This window comes from Drosophila bipectinata, chromosome 2R (assembly GCF_030179905.1).
Source record: "Drosophila bipectinata strain 14024-0381.07 chromosome 2R, DbipHiC1v2, whole genome shotgun sequence".
NCBI lineage: Eukaryota > Metazoa > Arthropoda > Insecta > Diptera > Drosophilidae > Drosophila > Drosophila bipectinata.
Genome location: NC_091737.1, coordinates 16,727,759 through 16,747,236, shown reverse-complemented (window position 1 = coordinate 16,747,236; position 19,478 = coordinate 16,727,759). Strand labels below are relative to the sequence as shown.

At 44.3% G+C, this 19,478-nt stretch overlaps 1 protein-coding gene across 4 annotated transcripts in view; it reads right to left on the bottom strand.

The window, feature by feature from the left end:
• The window catches only part of Shrm (shroom), a 41,905-nt gene that overhangs the window by 6,042 nt on the left and 16,385 nt on the right, over positions 1-19,478 (bottom strand). For 2 of the 4 annotated variants that reach the window (XM_070278039.1, XM_017238656.3), the window contains 4 exons: positions 18,757-19,091; positions 16,911-17,625; positions 15,843-16,854; positions 15,549-15,775 (listed from right to left, as the gene is read on the bottom strand). In XM_070278039.1, the coding sequence (XP_070134140.1) occupies positions 15,549-15,775; positions 15,843-16,854; positions 16,911-17,625; positions 18,757-19,091 (2,289 nt within the window). Of the gene's footprint in view, positions 1-3,794; positions 3,842-12,232; positions 12,757-15,548; positions 15,776-15,842; positions 16,855-16,910; positions 17,626-18,756; positions 19,092-19,478 lie in introns of those variants that run through there. The other 2 variants (XM_017238658.3, XM_017238659.2) reach the window with 2 other exon arrangements.

Here is a 19,478-nt window from a genome sequence, read left to right as displayed (position 1 = left end):
TAATTCTGGCAGCAGCATCAGCAGCAGCAGCAATGATGGCTTGTGCAATATTTTTAATGTAAAATCGATTTAATGGCGCTTTTCGCTTGAGGGCCTTAAGCACCAAAAATAGACAGCTTGGGAAATGCAACAGCAACATCTGCAGCAGCTGCGGCAGATGCCCAGCCCCTCATTGAAAGTGTCGAAAGTGGCCGGCCTGTCCCATTGAATGAGATGAAACTGGGTAATTAACTTGTGAGCTAAACGGCCGCAGCTCATCATAATTACAGCTAAAAAGTAGCCTACAACCACGGGGGCAGAACATGCACCAGAAGCTGCAATCAGAAACATGTGTGTTCACTGGGGTACGACGACAGCAACACACGAGCAACAAGCTTGTAAAAAATGTATGCAAGGAGGGCGGGGACGGGGCTGGTCCCGCACTTTAAATAGTAACTTTTGATATTCGCCAAGTTGCGTTTGCATAAACAAATTATTCAGTCAAGTGCGGGTCTTTTGTGTGTGTGGCTGGATAGGGGATGGCCAGAGGAAGTGGGAGATTCAATGGGACACGGTGAAAAAAAAGGTGTCAGTTAATCAAATATAAAGTTACTGGCTTTTAAAAAAGCTTTAGCGAAAAAGTTTTCTCTCAGTGCCCAGGGGTGGCTGGATCCACTGCTAATATCCGCGACACATCTGCCAATGACATTTTCACTCTCAGCCCACTTGGCATATAAATTGTACACACACTCCGACTCCGACTCCGGCTCCAAGACTTGTGTTTTGTGCCCTCGGGCGCATGCGCAACACGTCCGCCATGGCCGGATCAGCAGATAGTTGCGGGATAGTTGTGGGGGAAGCCAGCTACAAGACTTTGAGCCATTTGCTGTTTTTGCTTTAGATATTACACAAAAGCCGCTGTTCGGCGTCCGTTGTCGAATGCCAAAGTGTTGCGGCCATTGAAGGAACTGCCCTGAATACGGATTTCTCATTGTTTTTAGCCAACTAATTTGAGCCAGCGAGTCAGCGGTAGAGACACAGACAGACAGACAGACACTGAGTGCGACAGCTAATGGCCAAAAAGAGTAAGGAGGGAAGCCGGGTGCAAACACATTTACTTGTTAGCCAAGATCCGGCGGAGAGAAACGAGCCAAAAGAAAAGAAAAGCATGCGAAGCGGCTCTTAATTTCTTAATAACACAAATTTCTCAACAAAATACAAAAAGAAAAGAAAGACACGCGGACTTTAAGACCCGTAGACCTGAAGACCGGCTCGAGTGTGAAAGAATTCAGAAAACTTTTAATGACAAAATACTACAAGTATAAAGTGCTATTGGCCAGAAAACTTCCTTGGTTACACCATAAAAACGTTAGTGCGATCTTGTCATGAAACTTCATTAGCTGTTAATTGTGAAAATGCAATTTTTAAATACAATAGCCCCCCAGGAGTGATGTCACCTATGGTGCCTATGCAGAGAACTGCAGAGATGTCCGAGTGAGATCACCGAGAGTCAGTGCCAACTACAGACAGATACATAAAGTACAGATACAGATACTCGCCACATTCAAGTACGCTTTTTATTTCATTTTTCGGAACGAAAGTGAGAGATTGATGAATGGTCTGGCGTTTATGTTTCGGGCCATTTAATTGCCCCAAGACCGAGTGTGACCTTTAGCATATGGACACATGTATAAGAGACATTCATAAGTATTAATGATCGGTGGTGGATCGGCGAGAATCAACAATGATCATCGTTGTCGTAAGGCAGAACAAAGGGTGCGCGAAACTCAGACACAATTCAGTCACTCGATTGGATCAAGGTTAACCCCAAAGAAATCGAACTCCGCGTAATTAATGCGCCACACTAAACCGAAAATCGCACCGATATCTGCTCAGTTATGGAGCATAATGAATTTGCATCAATCAGCAATTATTTATGCAAATTGTCTCATTGTGAAGCAAAGAGTTTGGATATTCTCACGGTGCTACTTCTGCTACAGTGCTACGGTATCGTTTGATCGATTTCTGATGGCTATATATCTTGCTATATACTAAGTATGGTAAGCGTGTCACACCAAACTTCTTTCGAGGAGTTAGAACTCTGCCACAGTGTGACGACACAAGGTCAGGTTTCAGAACTTGACTTGATGAATGAGTGCAGAAAAACAATGACATGGCTTTAAGAATTTAACCGTATTGTTACAAGGTCACTCCTATGAGAGATCCATACAACTGCCAACTCATCGGACAGTTCTAGGGTTGGGCTTGGAAGGCCCTTTGTCTTCTACTATTTCGGGGAGATCTTCAATGTTATTTTTTTGCCAAAAATGTTCTTTGTTTTTCTTTGCCATTAACGTCGCAATTGGCTGGCTCGCTGGCTGGCCAAAGTTGAGGATTTGTGGAGCGGAACACCCAATTCACAGGCCCAATTCAATTTCCATTCCAATTCCAATCCCAGAGACTGGAGACCCGAGATCAGACCCAACCCACGCCCACACGATCTCCAGTTGCCGGGTTATTTACAAAACCTTGGACGTGGCGATCTCGAGCATTGCCCCATGGGTTGTTGGATTAATAAACTGTGAAAAATTCTACAAAATATAATACTTTAAATAATATTTATATTATTTTGTAGGACTATAGGTATTTATTGTTATTGTTATGACTTTTAAAAAGTAATCCCCATTTTCTTTCGGTGTGGATCTGTGAGTCGTTCAGTTGGTCGGTGGATGAGTGGCACTCCTAGCTTTTGTGCCGGGGATAAGACAAAGAAAAATAAAATAAAACACAGAAACATATCCGCGTATTGTTTGCCCACAATTGCAGTTAGGCGCTTTGATAATTAACGGTTTATTGATAAAAGATACACAACCTCATCGCCAAGTCAAGATAATGATGATGGTCTCGTGTGGCTTTGATGGGCGTTTTTGGCTCCGGATCGTCATAAACATAATTCTCCACTGACTCTTTTGGCAGCAAGGCAACCGAAGCACCAAAAAAACCAAGAAAAAAAGCAAAGCGTGAAATTGACATTCGCCCCTTGGCAGCTCCCTCTGGGAAATGTTCAACGAACTCTGCATAATAATAATAATCGAAGAAATCCAAGAAAAAAATCCGCCACTTGTTGCAACAGCAACACTGCAGCAGCAGCAGCAACATTACGGGACGGCCATCGGGATGCCGCAGGACAGGAAGCATCCCCCGTTGTTTTTGGGGCCGGGCCCCAAAATTGGTTAAGAGGAAAAACAAAACCTCAAAACTCCAAACTCAAAACACATTTGGCATTCATTTGCCGTTGTCGATCGCGTGTGCAACATAAGCTACAAACAAACAAAAAAAAATGAAGAAACTGAAAACCCAAAACCGACAGAAAAAAAATTCCAACGCAAAGGCAAACTCTTAGCCTGGCCAAGACTGTGAATGCCAAGAGCAAATGAAAAACGCAATTATATGGCAAAAATAACGAAAAACGAGATCAAGATTTGACGGTGTGGCGGCATGGATTGCGTTTTCAAGGTTGTTATGGAATGGGGATGGCGATGGGGATGGGGATCGAGATGGTGACTCCTGCATTGCCAAAGTTGGGGCTGCAATTAAAACTCATATATGGCCAAGGAAACGAACCAGCCAGTCAGCCAGCCAGCCATCCAGCAAGTCAAATCTTTTCACGCATTCCAACTTCTACAATCTGCTATAGTTATATTTTCACGAAATGACGTCAGAGTTTTCCCCATTTATTTTCTGCATAATCGTTTTTTTGTCTAGACTATAGACTCTATAGAGTCTGCCAAAAAAAATAATATTGCCATTTTTACCGAAAGTTGAGCCATTGAAACCACTGAGCCATTGTCGGCAATGAGTCGAGTTCAGGAACCCAATCGATGGGCAAGATCAAAACAATTGAAACACGCGGGGCGGTATTTTGTATCTTTCAGTTTTTTTTTTTTATCTCGTATTGAATTGTTTGGGGCACGAACGAAAACAAAATTGCCTCGCAAAATAAATCAAATAAACGGCCGAAAATAAAACGGCGACAATGCGATTCATTGAACAAAACAAAACTGAAGGCGTTGGGCGAAAATACGAAAAATTTACATTCCGAGTGATAGAGAGAGGTAGAACGGCAGAGAAAGAGAGGGATATAGAAGGTATATACTATATATGACATCAAGTGATATGTGCCATCATCAAATTGAAAATAAATGGGAAATAAATGTTCGGCAAAGCTAATGAAAAGCTTAAGAGGATTAGAGAATACGAGATACTCTTTTTTGTGGAATATGTAGCGATATAAAAAGGATCATAACTATTCTATAACTATTGGATCTATGTATTGTATAAGATATTATGCAACATGTATGTAGATCAAACTATAAGCTTATTACTAAAAAGTTATCATTTAAGAATAGGAGATACTTTTTTTTGGGGAATATGTAGATAATAAAACCATTTTAACTATTATAGAATTGGTTATATTATATTCTTGAACAGATACTATGTATAATAATATTAAATACCTGTCTATTATATTTCAAACTATTACCATAAATCGTCTAAGCCCTGACATCTGACAGTGTAGAACTTTGCTATCAATTTGATAAGACCCATGAATCACTAGAAATATTCGCACTCAGAGGCCCTCTAGACTCTGAACAGTTTTTTTTACCAAAAACATTCTAGAGCAAAATATTTCAACAAGAATTAGTAGAAATGAGAACATCAACGGGAGATGATCTATAAATATGTGGCATAATTTAGCTAAACAATTTATTTGGCAACGTTTAGGACTAGAGATGCAGATGAAATGGGAAGAGTGTATCCGACGGATAGATATCTGTGTCGTTTTTTGGGATACAGGCGACATGCCGCGAAGTTGACATTCTGGGGGGGAGGTCGGCGCCGTTCCATTTACACAGATTTTTGAATGGAAGCTGCTGCAGCTGATTAGCCAACAAATTAGAGACGCCAGCCTGACATATTGGCTCTTATTTAATGGGGAATGGGGCTGTTGTTGTTCGGTGTTTTGTGGCTGCTGCTCTGATTTATGCACTGCGGCTGACCCAAAATGTTCCAACTACAGACACTCTGATGTATATTCTCACAAAAGAGTGTATATACATATAAGTATGCAGAAGTATATATGGCTAAGGAATGCAGATTGTCTTTGGGCGTTTGCTTTTCCTTATTTTTATTTATGATGCGATGCGATGCGCTTTTGTGATGGGCTGTGTGAGGAATTGAAATTTGTTCGCCTGGGTTTGCATTTCATTTGGTTAAATTGCAAATTGGTTAGGCTGGGTAGCCTGTAGCCGAGGGAGTTGGCTGTATTGGCTTGGATGCTTACAAGGCTTACAAGTTTGCCGAGTTGATTGAAAATTGTTTACCTTCTTTGCTTGCCCACCGCCATCATCATCTTCTTTGGTTTTGGTTTTCCCTGAAGAACGTGAACCGAAGGCCGCAAAAGGCCGCCAAGAGTCTCAGGATCAGCGGATCGATGCATATTTGTGGTCTTTGTTTTCTTTGTGGCCAGGCTGAATTCGTCATGCGAGATCGAGAACAATAACATCAGCGGCAAGAGCAGCGGCAGAAGCAACAACATAATAATACAACAGGGCTTAGTTAACGCTTTTGTGACCGAGGGAAAGGGGAGGCTCTGAGCCGCAATGACAGACTCGGTTGGCCTTGAGGCGGCGGCTAAAACGTCGTCCACGTACGAAAGCAAAATGCCCAACTTGCACGCATAATAATGGCCATGGCCTGGCAATTTCCAGCAGGGAGTACAGCCATTCCTGATTGCATTTCATTTGCATTTGTGGGAATCAATCACGAACTTGGCCAGCGCCTCAGACTCTGTCTAGACTCTAGACATGGGGATTTACGAGTTATTAAAGCTGATACAGAGGGAGAAACAATGGGCAACCAATTATAAGGTCTTCACACATTCTAATAAGGTCTAACACTTCTACAGATATCTCTAGATTTCATCTTATTTCAAGTAATTTCATAAGCTTCCCATTACAAATTCCATAAAAATATACTTCAAGTGATATCGCCATGATAGATTTTTATGGCAATGCCATCGACGAGTACATGTGATCATCTGGGCAATAAAACATGCAACTAGCTGTAATGATTGAGCACAAGGCAGACTGCGAATCGATGTACCGGACTGGTTGACAATCAGTCAACGAACGGCAAAACGGCTAAAACAGCTGACCATGGCTCATAGAAATAAATATAGAAATAGTTTCGTGGCTGCAACTATTCGTAGCTAGTAGCTGCGTCTTGCATTTCAATTGCGGCCCAGAGCATTGGCTTTCACGCAACTGGCTGGCCGACTGATCGAGATACATTTACCGAAAAGTATCTATCTGGTCAGAGTGTGTGCTGGGCATTGCCAAAAAAATAAAGGCCAAAATCGAGCACTTTTATCTCGTGGAGAAAAACGAAAGTGAAAGCATTTAATATGCATAATGCACACGCACATTTCTTCCCCCCTCCACTGGGCCAACAATTTCTAACCATTTCGGTTGTGGGTTTTCGGTTTTCAGTTTACTTAAGTTGATTTGATTTTGTTTATGGCCCGGCCTGAAGTGCGAGGCACACATTTCAATTTTAATTTGAAAGCATTTCCATCCAGATCAGCCATCAGCCATCCCAGACAGCCATAGAGCCATCAAATCGTTCGTGTCAATTGGAGTTCTATCATAAAACGAAATTGCTTTTTAAGTTTTCGGTTTCTGAGTGATCGTTATGATCTTGGGAATCCAGAGTGCTGTGGGTGTCGCTAATTGAATTTCAGCTCAGATTCGGGTCCCGGGAACCGCTTGTTAACGGCACTTTACGCCGGAGAACTCCACTCCGGCTATCCACACGTAGTGGCATAAAAAGGCGAGCGAGTTCTCAATTGCGCAACAAGCTCGACTGACAAAATTACTGAAATTTATGCAGATTATGCCTCTGAGAAAGACGTCTTCCTGGGCCGCCCAAATCAGAAGCAGAATAATTGCAGGCACGTATCTTAGCCAAGTTCAATGACAGCGAACAGTCATCGCCGCAAAAGCTGACACGCCCGATTGCGTTGCGTTGCTGTTATCGACTTGGTCATTAGCTTGGGCTTTGGCAATAGCCAAGTTAATTTCTGAAATCACAAAGGTACAGAACTTCTCATGGCCGGGCAACGTGGCCGAAACCAAAGTCGCAATAACTCTACCCAGAATTATATAAACTTGGGAACACAGTGACATTTTTTTTTAAACTTTTACAAGTTAACTAAACAAAACTATGTGCTTATCAATTTATTAAAAATAAAACTATCAAAAATAAACATTTATTTAGCAAATTACTTTAGTTTTGCAACAAAAATCACCCAAACCACCAACAAATTATAGGAAAATTCCCTTACCATTATCAAAGCTGGCCAATTTGGTTTTATAATGGCAATTAAACCGCGCAAATACCCATAAAAATCTGTCTTAATTTTTGACCCAAGTATTTCCACTTGATGTTTTATTACCAAGCTCCAAATAAGCCAACAAATGCCCCCGAAATTGCATACTTCATGAGCATTGGCCGAAAAACCTTCCCAGGCCGATGAGAAATTGTTGCGTTTAACTATACTCTACGATATGTAAAAAAATGTTAATTGCACTACATTTTAACTAAGAAAAAAAAATCCAAAACAGCAACATAAAAAAAAACCAAATTAGGCAAACAATTTAGCCATGCGCTTTTGGCCGGGAAACCCGGTGCCAAGTACTGCTCCGATTTTAATTTGGTTTTTTGGACAATGTGAGGCTCTTTTTGTTTTGGTTTGCTTTTTGCTTTTTGGTTTTTGCGCATGTTTTGATTTTTATCATCTGGGTGGGTTGGTAGGTTGTCTGGACAGTCCGGTGGTTTTCATTTGCTCATGACGCGCGTGACCCACTAAATAAAATAGGTTTTTTTTTGTCCGTCGTTTGGCTTTTTTGTTTTTGTGTCAAAGCAATTTTCGTGCACAAGAGCACAAGACAAGAGTCAGACATAAAAAATATAAAAAAAAGCAAAAATCAATGTGCCCCCAAAAGTCCACGGAGAGGAGTCCAAGATCCAATCTTAAGGCCTCCACAGTAGCCCCAAAAGTAGTCGATGTCGAGAGCAGGAAGCAAAACTTATTTACCTTTTGGGCAGTTTTCGGCTCATAATTATTAATTTGGTTTTCATATTTATGATATGTATGTCTGTCTGGTCCGGTCCGGCCCGGCCCGGCATCGAGAAATTTTCGTGTTATAAAGTTAATTTGTGAAATTTTCAGTTACTTCTTAATGATTTGCGTGGCTCGGGCCGTCCACGAAATCAAAAGGAAGTGGCTCGCAGCCGGAGGTTACTGGAGCGTTTAGCCGTCTTTGCCTTTTATTTTTTAATACATTAATTTTGTGGCTAATTGAATTTGGCTTTGGACCACGATTTTGACCTTGTCTTGAGGTGATATATACGTCTGTGGGTAATCTTTATGCTGGAGCCGCAAGCACATCCGTTGACCTAAAACTTGTATGCCAAATGTTCTCAAGTCCCGGCTGCCCCGATCATCTTTCCATAGTTGAGTACCCCCACCTATATATAGTATATAAGAATGTAGTTCCCTCATTGTCTCTTGCCGCCACATTTGTTTGACTTTTGCGGTACTTTGTCTGCCCGCTCGACTTGAACTTGTTGGTTCTGCCGGTCGGGGGAACCCGCAACTTTATCTGCCCCTGTGTGCCCCGTATATGAAATGGAAACCGCTGTTGTAAGCATACACTAACCATATGTTGAACTTGGATTGGCTATGAATAGCCCTAAGGATGGCCCACATGGAAGGTGATCTTCTCACCCATCTGACACTGATTTTAAAACCCTACAATCATAAACACCTTTACCCATTTTCTCTAAATAACCTCTCGGAACCTGCAATCTTTGGAGAACATCACAAGTTACAAATTCATATTCATTCTTTGCAATCTTAATAAAATTCGCAGCTTTCTACGGAGGAGGCCCACCCCACTCTTCTCCCAACCACTCCACTTGTCACTTCCTCATTTTTTATAGGGCATTGCCAGGTCGCCTTTGTCATCGGAGGAATTCCCCCCCACTTGGCTTTTGTCACTCTGCACTCATTTAGCTTCATTTGGCTTTTTGTTCTATATCTATATATATAAAGTATCTGTGTTTGTGTTTAGGTATCTGGTAGAATATGCTCTGTATACCCCGGGCTTTCATGCAGATATTTTAGTTGTTTTTGATGGTTGGCTGAGCCAGACTTGGACTCTGTTTTTTTTTTTTGTGTATATTCTGTGTTCTGTGGCGATGAGTAACGATCGCGGGGCCCGTTCACTTTCAGATAACTCGGGAAAGTAACTAGGTATATATGTATATATAGAACAAAAAACAAAAACAAAATATATACAGTAAATTACAATTGCAATCGGGTTCACAACGTAGGTAGCTTTTGTTTTACGCTTTTTTCCCCCAGCAATTTGTGAAGCGGCTCTTTGTGGTCCGCAGTTCCCGGGACTTTCGGGCCCGGCCCACCTGTAGTGTAGGGAACTGTCAGATACATGGGTTGTCGGTCCAAGCTGCTCGCTCGGTCGCTCCCCAAGAACCGGGCGATAATGAAGAGCTTTTCACGTGTCGATTGTGGCACTCCATTTGCATATCGTGGGCGACCCAAAAGCCCAGCCATTAGAATGCACTACACGTCGTATACGTAATCCCAGAACCCGGCCAATTGATTATGGTTCGGGCCAGAGTCATTAGCGAGCTGGCCATTACATTAACCGATTTGTTTTGGTTTTATGAGACCATCTAATTATCATAAATAGAGAACAGAACCCAGTGCGATTGATTGATAGTTTCGGAGTAGATTGTTGAACTTCTCGGATTAGTCTCCGTGGAGATTTTAAGAGGCTTCCGTAACAGCTTTGTTAATCAAGCTTCCGTACGGTCTCTTTCTTCTTTCTTTGAGTTATTTTTGTTTCAGCTTTGAGTCTCCAGCTTTTTTTGCTTCTGTTTGTTATTCAAATTGTCAATTTGTCAGCGTTGATTAAAAAATGGCATTTTTATACATTTTTATTAAGACTGAAATACGGCCGCGTGTACTTCATTTGAGCTTCTTGTGCGTTTTTTTGTTGCTTTTCGTTTTGCAATTGAGAAAGCACGTTAATTTATATACGTCTTTTATGATACATATATATTTGCTCAAGTGTTTTCGATCGTTAAGCCATAAAAATAGTCGCGAAATGCGAAACATTCCCCCGAAAAACCCAAACAGAAATTGTGCCTCGACCTGAATATGAAATGGTAGAAAAATCAAGCCTCTGTTTAGAACAATCAAGATGCTGCTAATTGAAAACTCTTGATTGTCTCCGCCTATAATTAGCATTGAAGAAATCACAGATCACAGATCAAAGTAATGGAAACCACAAACAAATCAAGGCACAAAATCAGAGCACACCAGAGAACAGATTGGTATTACAAGTTTTCCAAATCGAATCGATTGGCAATGAAAACGAACAGCACAGCCAGGGCACAATAAACATTTATTGTTTGATGTTTGTTTAGTTGAATAGGCCGTCACAATAACAATAAACATTTAGCCCTGCAAATGGCACACACCAGAAATCCAAGTTGGCCCGAAGGTCGAAGCAATTTCACGGATCTATTGGACGGGGGAGCAAGACACCCTCCTATATCATTCTTTGATCGGTTGCTTTGATATCGTAAAAATGTTTATTGATTATTTCAGTATATTGTTTATGCTGGCAAAGAAATTCGCCGTTCCCAGTGCTGAGCTAGACACTAATTTCCAGCCTCGGACAGCAAATTCCATTCCCGGTCGTTTGTTTCGAAATTCTCGTGCGAAGCCCCAATAAAAAACGAGAACCAACCCAGCCAAGTTTTGTTGATTTTATATATTTTATGCTAATGTGTTAGCATATACCCTCTATAAACTAAGGGGTATATTAGTTAGGTTAGGAGGTATTCCCCCAGCAAAGTCAACCCTTCAAGTTAGTGGCCTGATGTCCTTTTTTTCAGGCCTTTCCCTTCGGGGTTGTTGGCCTCGAATTCCGAGTAACAGTTGCCCCCAGAGGCCGTTCTTAGGGGTGACCAATGATCCAATAAAACCAACTAGCCAGCCAATCAACCACCAGCTGTTCTTTGGCCAAAACGAAACCGGTTTTCCCCCGCCTTGGCCAAAAGCAAACAAAGGTCCTCATTGTTTTGCAAAAAAGCAAAATCGATAAGATCTCTGCACTGATAGCCGGCTCGAAGTCTCCGTATGGCTCGAATGTCAATAGACCTGGTTATGACTTATGGCAAATGATTTGCCACACTGACGCGTGTCTCTCAGGCCAGCCTCAGCCTCGGCCGCACACAGATGCAGATACGGAGATACATTTGTATCTGTCCGTCGACAATTTGCCACGGCAGGTAAGGAGAGGAGAGGAAACGTGCCGCAGTTTTGCACCTGCCGCCTACGTGGCTGTCAAAGGGAAGGGCGATAATAGAGAAAGAGGAGAAAAGAGAGCCAGCTGAGTGCAGAGGAGTGGGGAGGCAACAGCTGTGAAAATTTATCAGTTCGGGCCAAGAGTTATTAGAGCCGAAGACAGAGGCTGGAGCGTACAGTGACAGAAATTGGGGCAACACATGGGCCAGCAAATACTTTTATTTTTTATACAATTTATATTTTATTTTACGTGCAGACAGCGGCAACTGTTGTCATTAGCGGAGACGTTAGACATTGAGCTTGCTAAATATGGGTTCACTGAAGTTAGCCGACAACGTCGCCACAAACTAGTACAACAAGAGGCAACAACTATGCGACGGGCTAGTCTGGCTAGTCTAGCCGTAGAATGCAGTTAACAAACGACTTGGTTTATCTGGGAAAAAAAAAATCTGAAAAGTACTCCATTGACTGACGTTCTTATTAGAAGTCGAGTTTTCATTTTCAAGCCCGGCAAGCCTATTAGACACTCGAACAAAAAATACCCACACTTGACTTGTAATTATTTGAATAATAAATTTTAAACTGTAATCTAATCTATAGATTTTTTGTAGAAAGGCTTTGCCCCTTTTCTCGCCGTGTTTTCTCAAACAATACCTCATAGAACTTCCTGCTACTGCTGACTAATGACGGACTTTAATAGCCCGGGCCTTATCAGCTGAGATCATAATAACTGACCAATCGACTTGGCCCGAAATTGAGTGTGCGAAATTGTTTGCTTAGTGTGTTTACCTTCTGATTCGAAACTTGCCGCCGAACACCATTTTCATGTGGTAGACGGTATCCAGTATTGTGAAATCCAATTTGGCTGGGACGAGCCGCCGCGCACTCCAAGATACAACCAGATGCAGAGATACAGATACAGCACGGACACCGAATTGACAAAACCGACGAAACTTGCGTGATATCTTTCGCTTCCTTTTTTTTGTTTGTCAGTTTTTTGTTGTGGTATTTTTTTTATTTAAAATTTGTAACTTTTTTTCTTTGCAAATGCTATGCAGTTTGTTGGCCTAACATTTGAACCCGCGCGCCACTGGCTATGCCTTTTCTTCACTTGGTTTTTGGATTATTTTGGGTAGCAGGAAGTGGCTGACAACACTGGCCTCGGCAAAGTGTCACGATTGTTTTGCATTTTTAATTGCCGAAAACTTTGGTATGCAACTGATTTATTTTCACACGCGTTTCGTTACTTTCCTGACCAGGAGCTGCGCGAACGTCCGATCGCGTCAGCGGTTTTTTCTCGTTTGAGATACATTTCACATTTTACAGATACTCCGACCGCAGCAAAACCCACCCGAGAAAAGCGGCCCAAAACACACACTCCAGCCCAGAGCCGGTTCGCTTAAGAGAATATCGGCCAGCTAAGAGAGCGCTAATGCGGCTTACCAACTGTTTGTTGGCTAAACAGAGTCACTGGCCAGGAATTTTCGCAGGTGAATAAAAGCTAAAGTTCAGCATTAATGTTCTAGGTTTTTGCTACGCATTTATGGCTAAAAGTTATTTATGGGCCAATTAATTAAGCCATTTATTGAAATTTTGCCAAGATGGTTATCATCCAGATTTTATTACCAGACTTTGGGTTTGCTCTCTTAACAAAAGAGAGACTATTTTGAGAGCTCTTGATAGAGAAAAACCGTTGCATACTTCTGAGGTGCGAGGTAAAGACCTCTTCCGCGGCCATTTTCGATGTTGCCCCCAAAAGCAGGCTACACTTTTCGTAAGTTTCGAACAAAAGGAACCTTGTACGAACCATAAAAGGTTTTACAATATATATTCCTGTTCTCTGCTATCGAGATCCCATTCTCCGATCTTAATAAGCTTTATTATGAGCAGTACCCTGCAACCGTCAGTACCAATCCCACAAATCCATTAAATTCAATCACCTTTTGTTGCAAATGGCGGACTGACGCCGAGGTTCTCTCATCGCCAATCTGTCGCTGCTGTTGCATCGTCATCGAGCAAAGTTCAATCGATCATTGGTTGTATATTGTGCTGTGCTGTCGATATTTAGCTGGCGATAGCGAGCAGGAATTATGGCAAACACTTTGTTAAATGTGCTAGCTGGCTGTTAGCCTGGCTCACTGGTAAGCCTGGCAAGCTGCTTGGCTGACAATCTGGCTTGAAATGCTGGCGACGTCGTCGCCTAATCATGGCAACTGCATCGAAAGAGTCGCGACTTGCAGCCGGATAAATTGAATTGTCTAGCATGGCGTTTTCCATTATGTTTTTTCTCGTGTTCCTTTTGCGACTTTGGCAACATGGCGAATGAGTGATTTATAGCGCGCATACGACGCGTGGTCTGTGGTCGGCTCACCTCACAGCTCACAGCTCAATGCTGAATAGTGCCAGTTAATTTGAAAATAATACAGCCCAGCAACACTCTAGTATTGCCAAATTGCCAAAAGAGCGAATTAATTCGGCAAAAGCCTGCACTTTGCTGCGACTTTTTGGCCGACGGCTGTGCGAGGCGATAATTAGAGGCTGTCAAGAGAACACATGGCACACCTTTCAGGGTTTTTTTTTGTCCAAAAGATTTTTTTTTTCTTAGCTTGTAGCTGCTCTAATTGAAGTCAGCCGTGGCAAGAGTGTCTGCAGGTGATCGTCCCGACTGATGCAGTTCGAGAAATGCACCGCGATGACTGCCCTTTGCTCTATTTTCCGCACGCCAAACTTTCAAAATGCAAATTAGGCACGTTCGGTGAACGGCATTTGAACCCTCGATCAAATGAGGAATAAAAACACAACGAAGCTCTCTGACAAGCCCATTTACAAGTTGCCAGCTAAATCGCAAACGAAGCCTTTGGAGTTGAAAACTTTGCCACAAATTGTGTCAATATTTGTCTCGTGCTGGATGCTGCTGCTGCAACAAATCGTGCCGCAAAGGTCTCCCTCGGTGTCAACCGAGTCACCAAGCAAAACAAAACAAAGCCAAACAAAACAAAGCAAAGCAAAAAAAACCAAAAACATGACAGGCTATAGAAATTATTGAACATGGACAGGCCACAGTGGAATAACCCCTCTATATTGGGGTTTAAAAATATTAAATTAAAAGCCTTTATCCCCCAAACCATCCTCACATTTAAACTCAAAATATACTTCAATAGCTTTCGATTTCAAAGACCCACAACCACTGTACCGAATGAGCCTGAACTCTGTGTGTAGCTTTGAGTTATCTAATGCCCGAAAATTGGGTGCGATGCCATATAGTGACTGCAAAAAGTATGCGCTCGGTGCGCTAATGAACCGGCCGGCGTTCATCTATCAATGTCAGCCTCAAAGCCCCGTCCAAGAATGGACCTTTTCGATTTTCAATTTGATTGGCTTTTACCGGCACAATCAGAACAAAGAACCGAGCCACCGAGGTGGGTTGGGGTGGGTGGTGAGTGGTTTCATTAGCGAATGCTGGGGACAAAGTGGTGCTAGTGGGGGAGTGGTGGTGCTGCCCACACGCCAAGGAGCCAAACATAAATCGTTGTTTGGTTGACACATTTTTTGTTATTTTTTTTTTTTTTGGTTTGTTGGTTGTGCCAGCTCAGGTGGCGTTTAGAGATTGGCAACTGCCGACTGGACTGGAACTGGGACTTGGACTGAGACTGGAGCTGGAGCTGGAGTTGATCGGGTTTAGTGGGTCGAAAGCGAAAGTCGGGCATTCGAGTATTTCATAATCCAATTAAGCATTAGGCGACAGCTGATTGACGGCCAGGCCGTGGCAAGGAAGCGGCTCATTAGCCAAGATCGGCAGAGCTGGCTACCGTGCCACGCACTCCATTCACAGTTAATTGGATTCGATAAGGTCAAGAACAATAAGTTTATGGCTGGGAGTGCCCGAAAGTGGGCGATTTAAGCCGTGCTGACGATGCGGCCGAAGCTAACTGAATACATTAAGGCCTGAACGCGTTTAATGGCCTTCGTGGTTTTCTTAAAAAATACAAGATTTTGAATCTAAAAACTAAAGCCACCTTGAAAATTTCACTTAAGAGAAGGTTCACTTAATATATCCTTAAAATACATATTATAAACTATAAGTTATTATAAAGTAAAGACTCACCTTTTCTGCTGATTGCTTTCCAAATTACTGGCAATGACGTGGTCATGGGCGTTGTTTCTGGCTCGAGGCAGCAGGGGCGGTGGCGGTGGCGCCACATTCGAGTTGCTGGCCACGTTTTCGAGGATGGGCTGCGTCGACGGCGTATGATGCGGCCGCTTGCGATTGTTAGTGGGCTGGTGGCTGCCACCACTGGCTGCCACTGCCACTCCGTTGGCGAGGTGCTTGTGCTGCAAAACATGGAAATAAAATCAGCAATCAAAATGCAATTCATAGACGGTAGCTGGCAAAACCCACCTGCAAGCTGGTGGGCTTCTTGGGAACTAGAGGAGGCACCTTGGCTGCCACGGGCACTATGTTGGATGGTGGCGCTGCGTAGGCGGTGCGACGTGTGGAGCCGGCTCCGGCGAAGCTATTCCGCCGATTGGGCGAGGGCGGCGGACGTTGCTGCAGCACTTCCGGCGGCGGTGGGGGTGGCAGCGGTTCGTCGAAGGTATAGCTGGTGTCCAGTTCCCCGCTTTGCGGTGGTGGCGGCAGCTCCGGCGACGGAACCCGTAAGTGGGGATGCTTGGGAGGACGCTCGGGTGGCATATGGCTGTTGCTGCGATGCTGCTGTGGATGGTGCTGCTGGTGGGCCAGGGCGGCGGCCTGTTGCAGAAGCAGCATGTCCCGCATGGGAGCGTACTCCGTGGCCGATGAAGTCCTCCGCGTGGGCAGGGCCACACGACCTCGCGGAGGAGGTGGTGGTGGGGGTAGGGCACAGTCGTTGAAAGACATCTTCTCGGCACTGCTTATGTTGCGGATGCTAGGCGGCCTCTGACCTTGTGCCTGACCATGCCCCGACTGGTACATCTCCCTGAACTCTGCATAGTCCGAGGCGGAGCTGGATCGTCGCAGGATGTTGGGCAGCAGACTGCGGGATCTGGGCGGAGGAGGAGGTGGTGTCGGGGAGCTGCAGTCCCTCGTGGACGAAGAGGGGGGCAGACCCACCATATTAGGACTAAGGTTGTTTGGCAGAGACTTCCGTTCGCCCTGCAAGGACTGATAGGATTGAGAGTGTGGACGCAGCAACTGTTGCTCCTCCTGCCGCTGATGCTGCTGCTGCTGCTGCCGCTCCACGTAGGACTGCACGGCGTTCTTCTGGAGCGCCTTCAGAGCCGGGTTGGGAAGGGCGCGGGTCTTGCTCGGCTCCAGGTAGGTGAACTTTGGCGGCTCCCCCATCTGATTGCGTTCGAAGTCGTTGATCCGCTCGGCCACCGAATGCCAGGTGGGCTGGACAGTGGCTCCAGCTGGCGTTATCACAGGTAGTCTGAGGAAAATATTCACAAATTAGGGTAAAGTCTCAACAAAATAGAGGAAACCTACTTGTTGGACTTGTGCAGGCCCGAGCTGAACTGCGGCTTGGGGTGTTGCACGTACTGCGAGGTGTTGCTGTGCACCGGCTCCGTGTAGGTGCTCACCGGAAAGAGGCGGTGGTTGCTACGATAGGAATCACTCGGCGTCGGTGGGCTCTGCTCTCCCACGTTGGGTGCACTGCAGCTGAGGGCTTCCGTCTGCAGTTTGCTTGGCTTGCCGGCCGGTGGCTGAGGAGCTATGCTGACCACCGCCTCGCTGCTGGAAATGGTCACCGAGATGCTCGACTTGTGCTGCCTGCCCAGCTGGGGATGCTGCTGCTGCTGCTGGAGATCGCCCATGGAGTGGGATTGTCCGAGGTGGGAGCGAGGCTTTTCAGTCGGGGACTCCAACTCTTGCAAGGAACTGTTTGTGCTCAGCTTGGACTGGTAGTGGTGGCCCTGGTGATCCTGCTGCTGCTGGAAGTGGTGGAGAGCCATTGAGGTGTGCACGGGCGGGTAGCTGGGACTGTGGCGGTGCTGCACCCGCATTGGTTGCGCCACACTGCCACTCCCCTCCTCAGATATCGCCTTGGTCGCCGAGGAGACGACTTTGGAGGAACTGCCTTCCGCGGGGGTGCCGCTCTGGGCTGCCGGATCGCTGTCGTGCAGGTACAGCACACTCTCGCTATGGTGTCGCTTGGGGGTCAGCACCCGGGAGCTGTGCACAATCAGCTGCGAGGAGGAAACTGCAAGACAGAGAATGGCTGGATTAGGGCGTGTCCTCCAACTCGTTGGGGGCATTCTAAAAAGGAGCAGTTGGTAGCCAGCGGTAAAAGTGGGCCAACGGCAAGCCAAGGTCGTGGGTGAGTGGGTTGCCTGCCTGCCAGTCGCCACACAATTTTTTTGGCAGCCTTCTCTTATTACAGCCGGCCACCCATTCACCCCGAAAAACTGCTGTGACCTGACTCGGTCTAAGCCATGATTACATTTTCTTGTAAAATAATACCCAGCTATACTTGAATAAAATAAGCTTACATGGAGTTTATATCTTTGCCAATTGTAACCTGCTATTCAGGTGAACACCTTAACGAATCGTGGATTAATTTTGTTTAAATCTAATTTAAAACCTTGGAACTACACTTTAAGTTTATATTTATCTATTTTTGGTTGGGAACTCCTTCTGAAAACTAGAAGTTGCTTAAATGCCATTACAACATGCTTAAAACTTTGTAAATTTTAATCCGATCCCTAATGGGACTGCCTTAAACAATTTGTGGCTCTATTCCCAATTATTCGGTGGCAAGACCTCGCTAATCACTTTTTTATCGTTAATTTTTTCCTTTTTTCCTGATGACCCCTTATAAAATCCACGGTTTCCATATATGACCCCCTTCGATGGCTATATCTTTCGCAATTTTCAACCGATCCTTAAAAGGAGTACCTTTAACGATTTGTGGATCGATTCTCTATTAATCTGTATCAAAAACCTGGAGCAAAATTTTTTATCGAAATTTTTCACATTTTTCCTAATGGACCCCTTGTAAAATCCAGTATTTTCAGATATGCCCCACTGTGATGACCGTATTTTCCCCAATTTCCATCCGATCCCTAAAAGGAATACCTTAAACGATTTGTGGATCGATTCTCTATTAATCTGTATCAAAAACCTGGAGCAAAATTTTTGATCGAAATTTTTCACATTTTTCCTTGTAGAATTCAATGTTTTCAGATATGCCCCACTGGGATGACCATATCTTCCCCAATTTTCATCCGATCCCTAAAAGGAATACCTTATATGATTTGTAGTTCTATTTTTTTATCGATCCATGTGAAATGAAGCAACATGTTACCTATATAATTACTTTTCATGGACTCACCCGATTCGGCAATGGCGCTATAGCCTGTGACATGACTCGCTTCGGATATATCGCTCATGGAGCCCAGCCATTTGAGAGTTTCCGTGGAGGAAGTACTTTCGGAGCTGTTGTTGTTGTTCCCAGATCCGTTGATGGTGTTGTTGTTGGGACTGGAGGAGGCGGAGGCGGAGGAGTTGGCATGGGAATGTGAATGAGAGTGGGAATGGGAATGCGACTGGCGGCCGGCCATGATGGGAATGGGCGACGGCGCCACGGAGGTGCTGCCAACGGAGGAAAGATCGTTCTCCGACCAATGATGCGACTGCCGCGACAGCAGATCGCTCTCCTGACGTAATCTGCAAATAGACCATCAAGTTTTGGTTAAAGTACCACTGGAGCTGGCTGGAGCTTTTTGGCAAATCATTGCGTGCTACAGAAATTTGTGATTTCTGGTTTCTGGTTTTTCTTACTATTTTTATTTTTTCTATTTTCGCATGGCCGCAATTACTTGAATTTCTTGCTCAGCCTTCGAATAGTTGGCTGGCCGTAAACATACATAGATACATGGTGGACTCTCTTCACCACTTGGGGCAAGTTCACCGACAGCCAGACAATCCGAAATCCGAAAGACAGACAATCAGACAGAAAATAGAAACAGAGTTGAATCTGAAGCGGAGACGGAGCCAAAAGACCTTGAGAGCCGGGCTTAAGCTGCTCGTTTTCGGTTTTATTTCTTCATATCT